The sequence below is a fragment of the Pseudophryne corroboree genome, chromosome 2, assembly GCF_028390025.1.
Source record: "Pseudophryne corroboree isolate aPseCor3 chromosome 2, aPseCor3.hap2, whole genome shotgun sequence".
NCBI classification, from domain to species: domain Eukaryota; kingdom Metazoa; phylum Chordata; class Amphibia; order Anura; family Myobatrachidae; genus Pseudophryne; species Pseudophryne corroboree.
Genome location: NC_086445.1, coordinates 375,184,793 through 375,205,309, shown reverse-complemented (window position 1 = coordinate 375,205,309; position 20,517 = coordinate 375,184,793). Strand labels below are relative to the sequence as shown.

The 20,517-nt window shown below is 45.2% G+C and overlaps 1 protein-coding gene across 1 annotated transcript in view; it reads right to left on the bottom strand.

The window, feature by feature from the left end:
• Positions 1-20,208, bottom strand: part of LOC134992116 (ileal sodium/bile acid cotransporter-like) — a 54,773-nt gene extending 34,565 nt beyond the window's left edge. The window contains exons 1-2 of the mRNA XM_063950763.1: positions 19,811-20,208; positions 8,459-8,577 (exon numbers count right to left, since the gene is read on the bottom strand). Coding sequence (XP_063806833.1) covers positions 8,459-8,577; positions 19,811-20,208 — 517 coding nt within the window. The remainder of the gene's footprint in view (positions 1-8,458; positions 8,578-19,810) is intronic.
• Between the last annotated feature and the right edge of the window lie 309 nt (positions 20,209-20,517).

Genomic DNA, 20,517 nt, shown 5'->3' with positions numbered 1-20,517 from the left:
TTGAATGTGCTGACAACAAAATCACACAAAAATTATCAATGGAAATCAAATTTATTAACCCATGGAGGTCTGGATTTGGAGTCACCCTCAAAATTAAAGTGGAAAAACACACTACAGGCTGATCCAACTTTGATGTAATGTCCTTAAAACAAATCAAAATGAGGCTCAGTAGTGTCTGTGGCCTCCACGTGCTTGTATGACCTCCCTACAACCCACACAAGTGGCTCAGGTAGTGAAGCTCATCCAGGATGGCACATCAATTGGAGCTGTGGCAAGAAGGTTTGCTGTGTCTGTCAGCGTAGTGTCCAGAGCATAGAGGCGCTACCAGGAGACAGGCCAGTACATCAGGAGACGTGGAAGAGGCCGTAGGAGGGCAACAACCCAGCAGCAGGACCGCTACCTCCGCCTTTGTGCAAGGAGGAACAGGAGGAGCACTGCCAGAGCCCTGTAGAATGACCTTCAGCAAGCCACAAATGTGCATGTGTCTACTCAAACGATCAGAAACAGACTCTATGAGGGCCCGACGCCCACAGGTGGGCGCTGTGCTTACAGCCCAGCACCGTGCAGGACGTTTGGCATTTGCCAGAGAACACCAAGATTGGCAAATTCGCCACTGGCGCCCTGTGCTCTTCACAGATGAAAGCAGGTTCTCACTGAGCACATGTGACAGACGTGACAGAATCTGGAGACGCCATGGAGAACGTTCTGCTGCCTGCAACATCCTCCAGCATGACCGGTTTGGCAGTGGGTCAGTAATGGTGTGGGGTGGCATTTCTTTGGGGGGCCGCACAGCCCTCCATGTGCTCGCCAGAGGTAGCCTGACTGCCATTAGGTACCGAGATGAGATCCTCAGACCCCTTGTGAGACCATATGCTGGTGCGGTTGGCCTTGGGTTCCTCCTAATGCAAGACAATACTAGACCTCATGTGGCTGGAATGTGTCAGCAGTTCTTGCAAGACGAAGGCATTGATGCTATGGACTGGCCAGCCCGTTCCCCAGACCTGAATCCAATTGAGCACATCTGGAACATCATGTCTCGCTCCATCCACCAATGCCACGTTGCACCACAGACTGTCCAGGAGTTGGCGAATGCTTTAGTCCAGGTCTGGGAGGAGATCCCCGAGGAGACCATCCGCCACCTCATCAGGAGCATGCCCAGGCATTGTAGGGAGGTCATACAGGCACGAGGAGGCCACAGACACTACTGAGCCTCATTTTGACTTGTTTTAAGGACATTACATCAAAGTTGGATCAGCCTGTAGTGTGTTTTTCCACTTTAATTTTGAGGGTGACTCCTAATCCAGACCTCCATGGGTTAATAAATTTGATTTCCAGTGATCATTTTTGTGTGATTTTGTTGTCAGCACATTCAACTATGTAAAGAACAAAGGGGCAGATGTATTAACCTGGAGAAGGCATAAGGAAGTGATAAACCAGTGGTATGTGCAAGGTGATAAACACACCAGCCAATCCGCTCCAATATGTAAATTAACAGTTAGAATCTGATTGGCTGGTGCCTTTATCAGCTTGCACATATCACTGGTTTATCACTTCCTTATGCCTTCTCCAGGTTAATACATCTGCCTCAAAGTATTTAATAAGAATATTTCATTCTTTCAGATCTAGGATGTGTTATTTTAGTGTTCCCTTTATTTTTTTGAGCAGTGTATAAGTTTATGCAATAGAGGTTGCATAAATAAAAACTGCAAGGATTGCACATTCTCTCTGTTTGCAGACAAGCCAATGAACATGTGATCAAAATGTTGGTGCATCTAAGTCAGTTTGTACATACCCCAATTCATTGCATCAGCAGTGATTAACAATTATAGAAAGGACTACAATTCAGGCAGCATGTGTTATATGTGCCCTGTATCTTTAATATCAAAATTGTACTCCTGCGGCGGTGGATAAAGGAAGATTGGGGGTAATCTGCCCAGGGCTTAGAGTAGTGAGGTTTTAAATAAGTAAAGTAAATAATACATTGTGTCATTGCACACTAGTAACATTCCGGGATCACGGGGTCTAATGGGGTACAGGTATTCATCGGGGATTCTGGCATGTGAATTTTGTCAGTATTCCTGCAGGTGGTGGCATGGTGAGTGAAGCAATACATTGAGTATTTTATAACAGGGGAATCCCTATAGGAAGAGACTGGAGAGAACTCAGCAGATTATTTACAAGAAGGAGATCCAAATGGAAGCAGCTTCAGAATTCAGTAGGGTATCTACAGGAGAAGGACCACAGTTAATGGACTGTAGCAGCCATGCTCTCAAGCACAAGTTGCAGACAAGGACATTGTGCTGCAGGGGAGAGGGGTTTTAATAGGGTGCCCAATTAGAGAGGGAGAAGCCCATTGGAGTGGGGCTGATAGGCATGCCCCCAAGATTATTTGAGTGAGCTTCAAAAAGCTGGTGATGCTAGGTTCCGACAGGATGGCGGCACCTAGAAGAGAGTCGTGGGACCAAAGACTTGGTGGAGCCGTAGTCGTGGAGACCGGAGCTGATGGCGAGGGTTGCCAGCTGGTTACGACTCCACCAGCCTATGTGGAGAGACTGTGCTGAGTGAGGCAATACCCCGTTTGGGGCTCTATCTTCTTTAGCGATGTGCAGAGTGTCAGGCTCCGGAGCCTTACTTCCGGCGGGTGCTCCAGCAAGTTACCATCCTGCTGGTTGGCGCGGCTGCGGCGGCAGGGAGCTGCTGGCGGCGGGTCCTTCTGGACGGATGTGCGGCTGCCAGGGGCCGAGGGTCTGGAGAGCCGGGCGCTGTGGTGGGGATCGCTGCGGTAAGGTCCTCTAGTGGTGACACAGTATAGTGTGTCAGAGACAGAAGCTGGCTAAAGCTGTGTGCTAAAAGCTAAGTATATCTCCTGTGCTGGGGGGCAGCCATGTTGGAGACCAGAGTATTATCAATGAAGTTCCCAATCTGTGTCTAGCCAATCCTGCGTGTTCTCCCCTTACAAAAGGGGTCTGGCTCAGAGGGAGAGTGCCAGTGCTTCATGTTACCTCCTTGTGTAAGGTTCTCCAGCTCTGTGCTCCAGGGTTACTTCTGGTTCCCTGGTCCTGGTTGCTCTCATCCATCGGTTACCTAAACGCTGCCGCAGTCCTGCTTTCTAAGTCCGTTGCCACTCGTGGAAGCGCTCACGGGTTCCAGGTCGTAGAGGAGCTCCAGGTGCTAACGGCGGTTCCCGCAGACGTCCTCATTTCTTCAAAGTCCAAGTTCTTCAGCCTCGTCTTTCAATCACAAACCACAGTCCTCATTTCTTCAAAGTACAAGTTCTTCAGCCTTGTCTTTCAATTACAAACCACAGTCTTCATTTCTTCAAAGTCCAAGTTCTTCAGCCTCGTCTTTTAATCATAAAACACAGTCTTCAGTTCTTCTTTACCGGAGTTCTTCAGCTTCACTCTTCAAGTCATTTAACCATAGACTCTAATTCTTCCAGTTTCTTCAATTGCTCCAATGTTCGTGTACAGCCTGATTATTCATTAAAACTACAGTTATCTTCCTACGAAGTCCTTCTTTTCTTTACGCCCTCCAGCCAGCGTTAACACTTAGTTGGGCTTCCACCCCATAAGGAGGAATTACATTCAGCCACCTCGTTTACTCTGCTCACAGGTAGCTGTCCCTTCAGCCAAAACTCGGTTGTCGGAACCCCAACTTACGCCGAGCGTGACACAGAGCTGGTTTAAGTAGACAAAACTGAGATAGCCATGCTCCACAAACTAAAAGCTCCATTAGTGGACTGCAAGGAACCAATAGCAAAGAGCTTAGTCCACATGGCCACACCCTCTAAGACTGCAAATGAACAGAATCTGAACTCTTTCTTGACAGGCCTTGATTATTTGTAGCAACAAACTTTGACCAAGTCTAGCATTTGCTTTACTACAGAGGGTCGGCCACCAGCATGCTTCAGTAAAGAAAAAGTATACAACCCGAGAAAGGCAGCAATAGATGTGTTGATTGTTCATCATTGCCAGACTTGTGTTTCTGACAAGCAAGGTCTTGTGGTCTTGTGGATACTACAGCTCATTATTAGACTAAGAATGAGCCAACCCAGCATTTTGCACTACACCATCTAGGACCATTATTATGGAAAGTGAAAGTGCTGTCCTCTGCTACACATCATGTAACACTGTACAGCTCCCTTTACAAATAAGAGGAGAGACTTTGGGGGTCATTCTGACCTGAATGCTCGCTGCAATTCTTTGCAGCGCAGAGATCAGGTTAGAACTGTACATGCACCGGCGCATGGCTGACAGCTGGAGACTGTCGTTTCCTAGAGATCGCCTCTGCCTAATTGACAGGCAGAGGCAGTCGCTGGGCGGGAGGGGGCTGCACAGCAGCATTTGGCCGCCGTTTTGTGGGCGCAGTCCGGCCAATGCAGATGTGGCCTGACCGTGTGGAGGGTGGGCTGCAGCGGATGCGTGTGACGTCACGCAGCCGCTGCGGCCCGCCCCCTGCGCGGTCCGGCCAGTAGCTTGGTCTACCTAGTAGCTCCCAGTCAGCGCACAAAAGCTGCGCTGGGTAGGAGCTACTCCTGTAGTACAAAAGCATCGCCGCTGTGCGATGCCTTTGTACTTCAGCGACGGGGCAGGGACTGACATGCGGGGCGGGCTAGTTCTGTGCTGGGTGTTCCCCCACATGTCTGTGTTTCTGATCGTAGCTGTGCTAAATTTAGCACAGTTACGATCAAGTCGGAATCACCCCCTTTGTCCCTGTGAGAAAAATAGGAGTTATATAAATAACACGGCCAAAAGTATGTGGACATTTAAAAGTATGTGGACATCATATCCATATGTGCTCAATGAGCATCTCATTCCAAAACCATGGGCATATTGATGTTGGTTCACCATTTGCTGATATAACAGCATCCACAGTTCTGGGAAGGCTTTCCATCCAGAATCACCCAGATTTTTTAAACATAGCCACAGGGATTGACATGCATTCATCCACTGGAGCACTGGAGGGTGTGTTGGGGGTTGGGGGAGATTTAGCAAACCTGAGAGAGAGATAAAGTGGAGAAGTTTCTCATATCCACCAATCCATTTCTTATAATTTATAGACTGTGCAAGATAGATAATATCTAGGAACTGATTAGTTGCTAAGAGCGACTTCTCCGTTTTCTCTCTCTCTCCAAGGTTTGAAACATCTCCCTCTTAGTGAGGCCAGGTATCAATGTTGTGTGATAAGCTCTGGTTTGCATAAAAATTCAACCTAAAGGTGTTCAATAAGGTTGAGGTCATTAAAGCTCTTCCACTATACACTTGGCAAGCTATTTTTTGATGGACCTCACTTTGTGATGCTTAAACATCCTTCCCAAATTAATGCCACAACATTGAAATCACACAATTTTTTAGAATGTCATTGTCTGCTCAGGCTTAATTTTTCCATTATTTTTTATTAAGAAGCTGAGGCAGTGTGGTTGATTTTATGCCCTTGTTAGCAATTGGGGTCACTGAAATGGTCAACCACAATAATTAGTAGGAGTGTCCACATACTTTTGACCATGTAATGTATTAATTATGGCTGCAATCCTTTTGGTTTTATTATTATTTTGGACACAAAGACATCTCTTTGACTCACACATTTGCAGAATACATCATGAGAAACATGATAGTTTAAATGTCTTTCCTTCATAGTAATTGGACACAAAAATATGTTCAGTAGGAGACATTAGGTCCAGATAAGACATCTGCATAGTATTGAGGGTGAATGCTCAAGTACAGTAGCATTTCTTCCCATCCAATTACAGAAAATGCCTGTACGTACAGAGGGAATCATGTTGAGTTGGATCAAACTCATTTGTTTGCACCACAAAATCTTACAAATCAGTTGTTATGGGGACCAGTATGCATTTACGCTTTAGCCCATATATGTACATTACATTTGCTTATATTTGAACAGAACTTCTATAAATGTATAAATTGTACTCCTCTTAGCGTTTACATCTCCAATGCAAAGTGATCAGCATGCTGAGGTCATGTCCTTGACCCTTAACTGTCTTAATTTACTCAATTCAATAACCAATCAGTTGTAATAATAAATACCTTTATCTATGCTTTTGATCACCTGTACATGATTTGTTTTTTACCATTTTGCAAAGTCAATTGCACAGTACAATTGAAAAATGACTACCTGAGTAATGCAAGTTAGCAATGTGATTACACTGCACTATACAAAGAAGCGGAGTTTAAATAAGAGATTCCAAGTCAATGAGTGTCAAAGAGAAGGGAAGGCAGTCAGGTATGAACTGGTAATGTGTTACTGCTCTTCACTCTCTCCATTGTGCGGCAATAGTTAACTTTTGGACTTTCTGCAGAAATATTTATGTTTGAAGTGCATTTTATTGTTTTCACTTCATTCTTATAGATGCAATAACTGCAATCTAGTAAACCTGCGTGTCTTTAAAAACGTCAACAGTGATAATTAACTCTATGTATATATGACAGTACACTGTACTGCATCTATAAACATGCAGAATCTTTATGATATTAACAGACGATTCAGAGGTGCACTCAAGTCAGTAGCAATTACACTTGCACTGTGTGCTTGGAGCTACATCCAGATATTCACCAGTAGGCCATTTTATATGTGTCTATGCCGGTATCCATACACGTGATCATGTAGTTGTCATCACTCTCAGAGCGCATTTGCAGCACCTTAGGCTATGTGTGAATCCCCTCTGCAGCTTTGTTCCACCTATCCATCCGCAAGTGGAAATGTGACAGAGAATCATTCATGGAGACACAATCAGTGGGGAGGCAGTCAGTTGACCGCCAGATGGGATCCCGGTGGTCAATATACCAACGCCGGAATCCCGACACCATCTGCAGTACCAGCGGTCAGAGTCCCGACCGCCGTCTGGTTTCTCCACGCCACCACCCAAGGGGGAATAGAACCCTGTGGTGAGCGAAGGTCGCCACCAGGTCTGAATCGTGGCGAGTGCAGCGAACCCACAAGGGGACGTGCTGCGCTCGATCCCGGTGTCGGTCTCCTGACTGTCAGGATCCCGACTGTCGGGATCTCATACTGATCCTCTGGCCTCAGCATCTTTGTTTTGCGGTGGACATGGTTTGCCCAATATTGCAGATGGTAATCCGATGATGCGTCTTTGGACTCATGCAGCAGATCTGGGCACGGGTGGACGACTCACTTCGAAAGACAACACCTGTATCACTTACATACCTTCTCAGATCTGCTCCTACTGAAGACGTAGAATCAAGCACTCCTGAGTCCACGTCTGAATGAGCCCCTTTGTTACAGCTGCCTCACGGCCTGCTAAGCTTCAGTTCTTCCCAGTAAAGATAGCCATGTATTCCTGAGCATGCAAGAGGACGGATCCCGATTGCCAGGATCTCATACTGATCCAAATCAGACACAAAACAGTCACAGTGCTAAAACGGCATGATCCATCTGTGAAACGGTTTGGGTGCAACTCAGCTACAGCCGAGCATCTTTGCAAGATTAGAAATTCAAGGCAAAATGTACATCTTTTATTAGAGACACTAACTGTTCCTTCTATTTAAACATCACCATGTCAAAATAGCTTTATAGTACCTCTGTATTCCTTACTAACATCCTCTCGCATGCTCAGGAATACACTGCATGAGTCCAAAGATGCAGCTGAGACATCAAATGTTCGATGGTGTGCCGATATATGACCAATGGGGGTCATTCCGAGTTGTTCGCTCGTTGCCGATTTTTGCAAGGGAGCGATTAAGGCAAAAATGTGCATGCGCATGGTACGCAGTGCGCATGCGGTAAGTATTTTAGCACAAAACTTAGTAGATTTACTCACGTCCGAACAAAGAATTTTCATTGTTGAAGTGATCGAAGTGTGATTGACAGGAAGTGGGTGTTCCTGGGCGGAAGCTGGCCGTTTTCTGGGAGTGTGCGGAAAAACGCAGGCGTGCCAGGATAAAATGCGGGAGTGTCTGAAGAAACGGGGGAGTGGCTGGCCGAACGCAGGGCGTGTTTGTGATGTCAAACCAGGAACGAAACGGCCTGAGCTGTTCACCATCTGTGAGTAGGTCTGGAGCTACTCAGAAACTGCTAAGAATTTTCTATTCGCAATTCTGCTAATCTTTCGTTCACTATTCTTCTAAACTAAGATACACTCCCAGAGGGCGGCGGCCTAGCGTGTGCAATGCTGCTAAAATCTGCTAGCGAGCGAACAACTCGGAATGACCCCCAATGTTCCCAATGTTCTATCTATTGTAAGTCTGCGACAAATGTGAGATGCTGGAGGTAGGCTTCTCTGTGCACAAGACCTCAGTTAAATCATTAACGTATTTTCTGAAGCCTGCTATGCCCAATATTGCAGCTGCGAAGGCAAGTGTGTACACTTCTGAATCAGGCCCTATAAAATCTACAGCTGCAACAAATTCTGGATTGGTCCACTTGAAATGACAAAAAAATAAATAGAAAAATAAACAACAAAAAGTCAATATACAGTACTTACCAATGCTGTCATAAGGTATTTGTATGGAATTTGAATCAACCCACTTTTTTGTGTAAATAAAGAGACACAGAGGCATCATACCCAGAGCAAATAATGTGGAACAAGTGGTCATGCTTAAACTGCAACAAAGGAACAAACAAAAACTGGGATTCAAAATTTTTGCAAGAATTTTGCATCTTTGGAAAACATGCTGGAAGTATCAGAACTACAATACAAGATAAGCCCCCATTTAATGACAAGAATAGGAAATGCTGATTCCACAGAGGATATAAACGGGCACCTCCTAGAAGAGATATGGGCATGATATGCACAGCATTCTTTTCACTTGTTTGCAGGTGCAAAAGCTTTAATAATTGTCTCCTACTATGTTACCTTGAAAGATGCAAACCCAGCCCTAGTCACACAAACATCTGTATTAATCATACATATTTAATACCTCATGTCTTTTAATATATATTTTTTTTCTGTACAAAAACAATTATTATTCTGTGCTTGAACAATTATTATTACAAAGAAGAGTGTGATCCATCCACACCAGTATCTAAGATAACATTCATACAAAATGTCCACTCATAATGAGTCAAAAATTAGGAGGTGCAACTCACAGTAATGGGCCCTACACACTGGACTCGTTCATACCGTTCAGTGTGGAAACACCAACGATGAACGTTGCGTGGCCCTGCGCTCATTCATCATTGGTGCCCCGTCGCTTATGCATGCAAGCCAATATGGACAATCTCGGCCATATTAGCATGCACTGCTATGGAGCCGAGTGACGGGGGGAGTAAAGAGACTTCACTCCCCCCGTCACTCCCCCCCCCCCCCCGCCGCCAGGTCGGCCATCAGGCAGCTCGGCGGCGGGTCGACAAGTGTGTAGGGCCCACTAGTTATCAATAATTCAAAAGGAAAAGAAAGATAAGGAGAGCGACAGGTGTAGACTTCCGGAGTGTACCCATTTAATATCCATATCTTTCTTCCCTTTTTTTAATTGTCGAAGACATAACTCTTTGCATGAGACATCACAATAAAATAGGCAATAACCTAAAGGATAATTTTGCCTAAAAATGAAAATTCACTTCTGATTGGATTCTCCTAAGACACAAAATACAGTATATTAAATGTATACTCCTTAAAGCAAAAGTACTTCTGTGCACGAATATGCAGTATATCCAACTGATGTGAAATGAATTAGGTTAGACCAGTGGTTCTCAAACTCGGTCCTCAGGACCCCACACAGTGCATGTTTTTCAGGTAACCCAGCAGGTGCACAGGTGTATTAATTACTCACCGACACATTTTAAAAGGTCAACAGGTGGAGCTATTTATTTCAACTTGTGATTCTGTGAGGAGACCTGCAAAACATGCACTGTGTTGGGTCCTGAGGACCGAGTTTGAGAACCTGTGGGTTAGACAATAGTTTGGGCTTTTAAAGAGACCCCTTCTTTATGTCAGCACATTTACTGCAACAAAGCTTGGCATACAATTTCCCAAACTCTGACATTTCAGTCCAGGGTTTTTTGTTTTTGTTTTTTTTCAAAAAAAAGCAAGTTACAAATGCAAACTGGGAAAAATATACATAAAAGGAGACCCATTATCTTGAAAAAAAAGGCAATAAAGTAACTGCATGCCAAAACAAATATCATTATAACTATTTAATATTAATTATTTATTACCAGTTATTTATATAGCGCACTAGGATACAAAATATAAAGGAGCGGGGAAGAAAGGTAAGAGGATGGAGGGAGGTGGGGAATATTGGTCGTCTAGGTTCTCAAGTATGGGAAATAAAAAGGGGCAGGAATGGGTTATGCCAACCTGGTGAAAGGGAGCCGAGACTGTTAGGCCAAATTAAAAAGAGGAGGGGAGGAAGTAGCACATAGTCACCTGCAATAGGAGAGGTGGGGGAATTTGGAGAGGCTGCTAAGCATAGAGCCATGGAGCCCAAATCTGCTGGAACTCATAATTTTTGTCATGATGATAGTAGGTACTTCTTTCCATATGGTCACATGATGAACCAAATGTAAGATTTGAGTGAGGATATACTTGGAGGACTTGGCTGTTTCCAGGCCTTAGCTATGAGACACTTGGCAGCTGCAAGAAAGTTTAGCCCACTTTGTCAGCTTCTGGGATGGAACAACATAGGAGACATGGCCTTGGGTCTCTCTGAACAGGACAGGGCAAAAAAAATGAAAAGAGAGAACAGACTTTATTTCAAAGGAGAGAAATCTTGGAACATGCCCACCATATATGTAAAAGCAATAAAGCCTTTCCACACTCCCTCCAACACACAGTAGTAGTAGTACACTTTAGCTAGTCTGTCTGGGGTAAGATACTGTACCATCTAAAATATACTTTACATGCATTTTCTTTAATCATGGTAAAGATTGAACTAGATGTCACAACAGCCCTAATGACTTACCACTGTCCACATCTGTGGGTGGGATGTTACAGGGGGAGAATGCCCTGACAAGAGAAATCCCATAAAATGACATAGCTGAAAGTCCTCATAGAACTGAGGGAGAAGGTCAGGAAATGTTATATGGAGTTTCGGTAAGGAAATTAGAGATCCTTGTATAATCATATCCCCAGCAAACCAAATAACGGAGGCCCTTCCTTAGTGGGAAGCTAGTCGTAACTGTCAAACTGTCTATAATGACCCTCGCCTTGTGTTTACATCTCCTTCGTTGCTATGTCCCTGCTTGTACTCATTCATGAGCAGTTAGACACATTTAATATATCACAAGCACATATTCTCAAATGGGTGCATTTTTTGTCTTTGTGCCTCCCAGTAACTGGTGAGCATTTATTTGGGCACATGTTTATTATATCAGGCGCCTTCTATTTAAACTGACTCAAACGCTACCCAGGTGCCTGAGCAACAGGATGTGTCCTTCTGATACTGACTGGCTTGTTCCTGATTCTGATCAGTTGCTTGTGATCCTGACCACAACTTTTCTCAACATTTCTCAACCTGTTCTGTCTGCAGTAACTTTGGACTATCTATCTATCTATCTATCTATCTATCTATCTATCTATCTATCTATCTATCTATCTATCTATCTATCTATCTACATGTAGGCTCCCCACCTATCATTTTATAGACTGTATTTGATAAATGCTACATTGTTGCTAAGGGTAACTTCTCCACTTACCCACTTCTGTACTCTTTAGAAGAATTGATACATCTACCCCTATGTCCTGATAATGTGATAATGTGATTATCAGTCTCCCCACCCATGGCCCTCCCCCTCTGAGATTTCATGTACTAAAAGTTGGTAAGCATTTATCTAGCATCTACCAATTGCTAACAAACACACCATCCTAGACAAATCATTACATCATTGGTATGATAAAGAATGTTAAAAAAAATATTTAACCCCATATTTAAATCCTACAAAGGCGGCAGTATGGATGGTGTAATGCTAACTGTGTGGAGTTTGTATATTCTCCCCTTGCTTGCATGGGTGTCATCTGCTTACTCCGGTTTCCTCTCACAATCCAAATATATACTGGTAGGCTGATTGATTGGCTCCTAATAAAAAAATAACCCTAGTGTGTAAATGCGTGCATGTATGTGTGTTTAGGGCAGACTAGTTGGGCCAAGTGGTTTTTATCTGATGTCAAATTTTATGTCTCTATGTTCAGGGTCTTTTATCTACAGAAATAATTAATGCAATATTTTTTTAAAAATATCTAATTGTCAATTAAAATATGTTTGGTAAATTGGGTGGAGAGTCCTTTAATATTGACAGAAAGCATGAATACACAACATTTCAGTTTACTGGTGCTACGTTCAGGGAAACTCCTTCTTAAATGCAGTTGTAAAATAACTATCATAATAAAAATTACCTGTTGTGTTAAATTCACATCTCTACTGTGTAATGTTATCACAAATGTCTGTTTAAGAGATAGGTTGATGATGTCTTACATAAAAATGCACTATTTTTTTTATAGCAACTCAATATTTACTAATCTCCAAAAAGCTATGTTTTGTTGAAAAAATTAGATTGTTGCGAATCCCTGCAGTATTTTGATGTGCAACAGATTATCACTAGAGTGCATGGGTACTTCACTTTCAGAGCTATATCCCTTTTCCACTGTTTTGAAAAACCTGGGTTTTTGCACACGAATGCGCATCAAGCCGGGTTTTTTGGGGTCATTCCGAGTTGATCGCTCGCTAGCAGTTTTTAGCAGCCGTGCAAACGCTATGCCGCCTCCCACTGGGAGTGTATTTTAGCTTAGCAGAAGTGTGAACGAAAGGATTGCAGAGCGGCTACAAAGTTTTTTTGTGCAGTTTCTGAGTAGCTCTAAACCTACTCAGCGCTTGCGATCACTTCAGACTGTTCAGTTCCTGTTTTGAAGTCACAAACACGCCCTGCGTTCGCCCAGCCATGCCTGCGTTTTTTCTGCCACGCCTGCATTTTTCCGAACACTCCCTGAAAACGGTCAGTTGACACCCAGGAACGCCCTCTTCCTGTCAATCACTCTGCAGCTGCCTGTGCGACTGAAAAGCTTCACTAGACCTTGTGTAAAACGACTTCGTTGGTTGTAATAGTACGCCGCGCGTGCGCATTGCGCCGCATACGCATGCGCAGAAGTACCTTTTTTTGCCTCATTGCTGCACAGCGAACGAATGCAGCTAGCGATCAACTTGGAATGACCCCCTTTGTTCAGTGGAAAAGGGTCCCCAAAAAGAAAGAGAGAGCATAAATAGGTAACCAGGCTCATCCGAACCGGGACCTGTTTACGACATGCGGAGAGCCTCCCAAACCGCAGTGTCACGCCAGTCGTAAGGAGGTTGGGGGACGCATATTATCTGCGCTGTTGTCTGCCCTGCTATGCAGACAGCATCAATGCCGGGTGAAGGGGAATGCATCCATTCAGTGCACAGAGGCTGGGGACAGTCCAGCAGCTGCCAGAGAGCTGTGCTCACTCCCAACATGACGTGGGGTGACATCTGTGGGGGCGGAATTCAAATGTTTTGTCCGCTGGCAGCCACTAAATGGCGCCTAACATAGCTACTCAATTGTAGGACCGTACGGGCGTGATGGCTGCCAGCATTGGCATTTGAGCTCACACCCCCCGGAGGTGGCGAGCAGAAATGTGTGAAAAGTGACATGTTTGGTGGCCCCAGGGCTGTTTCTAGCCAATATGGCTCCCAGTGCGAGATTAAAAATGCGCCCCCCCCCCATGACATAAAAAAATGTGCCCACACACACACACCTAGATTTAAAAAAAAAAACTTGCGTGTGCACCCGTCAAGGAGGCGTGGCCTCATTTAAATGGGCATGGCCTCATTAAATGGGCATGGCCTCGTCTGAAAAGACTACCTCACAATCCAGTTTTTGACCCTGCTCCAACAGATCACGGCCACCACAGGAAAAAAAAATTCTACCATATTAAGCCCCACACAGTAATGCCCCCTGCACCATATCATACCACACACTGCAATCCCCTTGATACATTAAATCCCCACACTACTACAGGCAAGAGTCCCCATTTCACACATTACGGCAGGTGTCCCCATTTTACACATTGAGAGAGAGAGAGAATACTTACAGAGGCGATTACCGCTCTTCGGCCCGCCTCACCAGTCGCTCCTCGCGCCAGGCTTTTCTCTCTTCCTAACTTGGATCCCCCTCTGTACTCCGCTCGGGGGGGGGGGGGGGGGGGAGTTTCACGGAGTGACGGGGTTGCGTCGTGACGTAACGATGCAACCGCATCATTACGTGAAACTACGCCCCCCGAGCAGGTTACTCGGGGAGAAATAGGAGGGGGAAGCAGGGAGCCACAGTTAGTGCCGCGGCGGGCGCCCAGTGCGGTTGCACTGCTCGCCTGCCCCAAGAAACAGCCCTGGGTGGCCCATACAGCACTTTTTGTGGTAGCGCCCAGCACTTTGGTCGGATTTAGCAGTTGTAGTGATGCAGTGTGTGCTGATTGCGTTATATAGTTTTGCAACGTGTGTACAGGGAGCTTTTAGCAGAGGAGGGGGCCCTGTGCATGGCGCAGTAGTCTTCAATGTCACATAGGTCTATGGAAATATGGCGCCCGTCGTGTTTGGGAGACCAATTTCACTACTGCACATGCGCAGCAAGCATTTTGGAAGAGTTTTTTGCCATGGCTGCAGCGCGTGATGCAGGACTCGGCAAAGATAAGTATTAAATATGGTGCAGTATGTGCGATGTGGGCCCCTCCTTGACTCAGTGGGCCTTGTGCACCGCGCACTTGGGAGGTATGCAATATACCTCCCAATTTTCACTTGTGCTGACCAGGACACATGGACAACAGGAGCACCTGATGAGAACTACATTTTTGCAATTCATGTCCTTCAGTTTGAAGAAGAATGGCACGAGGTGGTTACTATGTTTTACTATGTTTCACAATATATTATCGGTGGACAGAATGCTGGCTATCAATATCCCAACAGCGGCATACTGACAGCCAGAATGCTGGTAGTGGGGCGAGCGCTAAGAGTCCCCCTGTGGGCTCGGTGGGACACCCATGAGTGGGAATAGCCCTGTTGAGCTGGGATTCCAGTTGACGGCAAATTAAACGTATCCCTTCACTAGTCACCTTTAGCAATAAAATCCGATTTAGTAGATAGTAATTTATTTCAGTGATGTAATCAGAGTTTTGCAATGCACTAATGACTTTACTCTCTCCAAATAAGATTCTTTCCTCATTTCCTAGTGTCCTTGATAGGGAGTTTTTGTGGGGGTATTGTCCAGCATTAGCATTAATTTGATGCATTACCTGTCATGATAAAAAAAACGAAAAACATGCAGAATAACAGGGATCTCTAAAGCCAACATTATTAACAACTTCCATGGCATTTTTGCACGGGATAAAATCACAGTCAGATAGACTTTCTGCTTTGGTGCATCCTATGCCACTGCAAGCTCTGCTCCTCCCCATGCCATCTTATCAGTGGTTTTCTCTACCTTTCTTTAACCACTTAACTGACGATTTATTTAGCCAAAAACCGCTCTGAAATTGTTTTTTTTTTAATGAGTGAATTAGGTGAAGAATAAGAATTTAACCCTATCCAAAATTATTTTAGTTAAAAAAAAGAAAATTTTTATTGTAATTTTTTCACAACATCGAAACATCGACCAGGAACATCGCGGCCATCGGAAACATCGCGACCATCATGGCTTTCATTTTGAAAGCAGGGTCAGCCTCCAGGTACACAGCGGGTCTTGGGGGGGGGGGGGGGTTAATTTACACTCCCCAGCAGCTGCTATTGTCTGCTGCCGCTGGAGGGGAGGCTCCTGCTGCAGCAGTGATCGGCAGTGATCAGCAGTGATCGGCAGCACGGCAATCAGTAGGGGAGAATGCAGGGTGACAGAGGGACCTTCCGGTCCCTCTGACAGCAGCAGCGGAGGGAAGTTTGTGTGACTGGTCGCAACCAGGTCAGATAAAGCACTTGCAGGCATGGTCGCATCTGATTCGGCCATGCCAGGCAAGTGGTTAAGTGGCTGGGCTGTGATGTCACTGGCCAATTTGACCACCGACATTGTGTCCCTTGTGTGCCCCAAAATATATTGCAGTCAGGGTCGGCTAAGACCTCGTGGCGCCCAGGGCAATAGTTTCCCTTGGCGCCCACCGCCCCTCGACAGGGCAAACAGGGTTAGTGCGCAGCGCAGGTGCGCATCAAAAATAAGGCGTGGCTTCATAGTGGAGGGGCGTGGTCAGTTCCCCCCCTGTAGAGTTGTACCCCCAGTAGCTGCTGTGTCCCCAGTAGTTGTGCCTCCAGTAGTTTTGCCCCCAGTACTGCACCCTCAGTAGTTGTGCCCCCATTAGTTTTGCCCCAGTAGTTGTGCCCTCATTAGTTTTGCCCCCATTACTGTGCCCACCAGTAGCTGTGCCCCTAGTAAGGGCTGCTTTCCAAAAATTTTAAATGAAAAAATACTCACCAGCCCCGCTCCTGCTTTCCAACCGCTGCTGCCCTTCATCTCCAGCTGCTCCCACAATCCCGTGCGGTGCGCGATGACATCAAGCGCACCACACGGCAGGCACCAGTAGCGGGGAAAGGTCCTCTCCTCGAAGAGAAACTAGACACGTCTAGTTTCCCTTCGCGGAGAGGACCTTTTCCTAATCACCGCCGCCGCCACCCCAGTTAGTAGTGGCTCTTGCCAAGGCGGTGGCGCCCCAGGCAAAAATCCTGCTTGCTCGTGGCAAGAGCCGCTACTGATTGCAGTCGACATTCTGGAGCAGTGGGCCTAAAAAATGCTTGGAGGGGAACTTCCATTCCCCTCTGTGAGCACTATGGGCCTAATTCAGACCTGATCGCAGCAGCAAAATTTTTCTCTTATGGGGAAACCGTATGCAGTGCAGGGGCGGCAGGTATAACATGTGCAGGGAGTGTTAGATTTGGGTGGGTTATTTTGTTTCTGTGCAGGGTAAATACTGGCTGCTTTTTTTTTACACTGCAATTTAGATTTCAGTTTGAACCCACCCCACCCAAATCTAACTGTCTCTCTGCACATGTTACATCTCTTCCACCTGCACTGCACATTGGGGGTCATTCCGAGATGATCGTAGCTGTCCTAAATTTATCACAGCTACGATCATTCACACTGACATGCATGGGGACGCCCAGCACTGGGCTAGTCCGCCCCGCATGTCAGTGCCCCCCCCCCCTCCGTAGAAGTGAAAAGGCATCGCACAGCGGCGATTCCTTTGCACTTCAAGAGTAGCTCCCGACCAGCGCAGCTTTAGCGTGCTGGCTGGGAGCTACTCATCGCTCCCCAGCCCGCAGCGGCTGTGTGTGTGCAGTACTGACCCGATCGCACCGCAGCGATAAACTGCAGCATGCGATCGGCTCAGAATGACCCCCATGGTTTTTCCCATTAGAGAAAAATGTTGCTGCTGCGATCAGGTCTAAATTAGGCCCTATATCACAATCTGTGCACAACAAGGGGTTAATCAAAGTCTACAGGAGTGTTAAAATGATAAAGGGGTGTGCTGGACTTTCCCACAGTATGATTCTAGACACCCCCTAGGAATGTTTTGTTTTTCAGATAATTTCCTTTTTGACCTTTTTGACAAGAACATTTGCCAGTTGTTACGAGACTTTGGAAAATTAGCCCTCAGGGCTAATTTCTGAACAAGTTTTGGCTATTTCAAACTTGTTGCATTTGATAAATGGTGCTCCAGCCAATCAGCTCCTGTCATCTGCTTGAAAAATTAGTTATGATCCGTGTGGCTGGATCACCATTTATCATACGCAACAAGTTTTAAATAGCTAAAACTCACTGATAAATGGGCTATAATGTATGAAGGACCATTTAATCCGATTACTTCATGAACCAGTTGATAGTGAAAACTTGCAGCGGTGCAATCAGGTCTGAAGTGCTCCTGCGCATGGGACGCAATGCGCAGGCGTGTCGGCCGCTAGTGATGGCCGTCGCCAGGGAGCGACGAATCCTAAAGAAGAAAGCGTTCGCACCCACGAATGCAAGAAGATTGACAGGAAGAGGCCGTCCGGAGGCGTCAACTGACCGTTTTCAGGGAGTGTCCATCCGAACGCAGGCGTGCCCGGCCGTTTCCAGAGAGGGATCCTGACTTCAGCTCCTGGCCGGATCATCGCAGCGGGTGAGTAAGTCCTGAGCTGTGCAGAGGCTGCACAAACTTTTGTTTGTGCAGCTCTCTGCCCAAGCATTTGCAGCCCTGCACATCGGCGACTACATCGGCGACTACCTGATCGCAGCAGTGCTAAAAATAGTCTGCGTGCGATCAGGTCGGAATGACCCCCACCTGTGGTGGAGCAACAAATGGGATGGTCATGGCACAGTGGTGAGCTGGTGACAGACTCTGGAATTTTTCGGCCTGGATTACGTGATGCATTCTGAGATAGGGAATGTATAGAAAGTGGAACGCACCGGCATCTGGCCATAGCTTCTTTCCTCTCTACTGATGAGCACTAGGATATTGACTGGTACTGATACTAACAAATGGACATGACTTTTGTACTAATAATGTCAATGAGCAGGTGAAAGCAGGTGAGATACTTTACAACAGTCACTAGAATGCTTCCTGTGTTATACATTGGTCACCAAAGGTGTTTCTGTATTATATATACAGTAAGTGCCTGGAATTTTCTGTGTTTTTATGTTCCTTTTATTTGTCTAAACATAGAAACATAGACTCTAACAGCAGTTAAGAACCACTTGGCCCATCTAGTCTGCCCTAACCACAAATACATGCACACACTAGGGTTAAAAATATACCTACCAGTATATTTTTAGATTGTGGGTGGAAACCAGATTACCTGAAAGAAACTCTCGCAAGCACTGTGAGAATATACAAACTCCACACAGTTAAAACATACAAACATAGAATTTGATGGTAGATAAGAGCCACTTGGCCCATCTAGTCTGCCCATGTGCACAAACTTACATGGTGGGACTCGAAACCATGACCTGTGTGCTCGGGTGTACTACGATATACCGGCGCTTGGAATCCCGGCGCCTAGCATACCGGTGCCGGGATCCCGACCACTGGAATGTCGGCAGCAGGGCGAGTGCAAAAGAGCCCCTTGCGGGCTCGCTGCGCTCACCACCCTGCTGGCACAGTGGCGCGCTGTGCGGGCCACGCTATTTATTCTCCCTTCATAGTTGTCGTATCCCGGCGGTTGGGATCCCGGCGCCGGTATGCCGAGCACCGGGATCCCGATAGCTGGGATATCGAGTGCCTCCCGTGTACTCTGAGGCAGTAATGCTAACCATTACACCGTGTTTGTAATTTCTGTAATATTTAAGGGTTGGATATAAGTAAGAAATAATGTAAGGGGCATGAATCGGGTTTGAATATATAGTGCTATGGGTTGTTTGAGGGAGGGTGACCCCAAACCATTATCTTCCACCGGGCCCCATGAGGTCTAAATCTTGCTCTACAGTTGGTTCATGTTTGCAGACCTGTTTTACTGTAACTAACTAAATGGCCCTTTTTATGTCACATAGTTCGAAGGGTTGCACAGTAAAAGTGTATAACAATTATATACAATTACTAAACATTAGCTGACACAAAATATTAATTTACACATTTATTCATAATTTTATGACATTGTATGAAATGCTGTCATTTACTTCGTCAGTGCATCAATAATGACAGTAATAATCTCATCTCATTATAGACATTAGATTATGTTTACATTTTTATAGGAATTATAATGTACAGTATTTTGATGAATAGTATCTATACAAAGGGCTAATGTAGTTGAATAAAATGACAAACCAAACGTAGAATAATTATTTGATGCATACACAGCAAATCAATGTTACTGTATATAACAAAATATCAATAAATTCCAAATAAAATAAAAATAAATAAAAGTATATATAGTCTTACCTTAAATCCATGTCACCATCTACCCAGTATGATAAGATATTGGAACCAGTGCCTCCTGGGCAACATCCCATGATAAGAATGACTATTGCCTGAATTGGTTGAACATTAAATATAAGTGATAGCACAAAACCAGTAATTGGCATTACTCCGAATTGACAAAGAAAAGCCACAATTATACCCCATGGCCGTCTGATATGGCCCCAAAACTTCTTAAACTCCACACTGCAGCCCAAGGAGAACATGACAAGCGCTAACAAGGTGGTGATCGTTGCAGACAGAACTGTATTAAGAATCTTATTGTAGTTGTCAGGAGGCATCAGACAGCTTGTAACATTGCACACTGTGGCATTTGCTGGACAGAATGGCTCACTATGGTTTTCTGGAGTCGCTACAGCCATAGCTATGTTATTTTGATAATTAGTTAGCTAGAAAAAAAGAATTATGCTAAACAAGGCATCCGTCAGCTGCTGCTTAGAATCTGCAATCTTGGAAAGTCACCTGCATATAACTGTACAGAATCTAATAAAATGTGTCAGAATGTTTTATAGAGTCATTACTCCTTGCTGCACAATGAAACAGAAGAATGACCAGAGTTAAGTGGTAAAATCCTTGAAGTATATTTAGTGTAAGCGGTTACAAGAAAATGTCTAGTTTAATTATTTCTGGAACATTTGCTGGTGAATGTGGGTGTGTTTCTTTTGATGGGA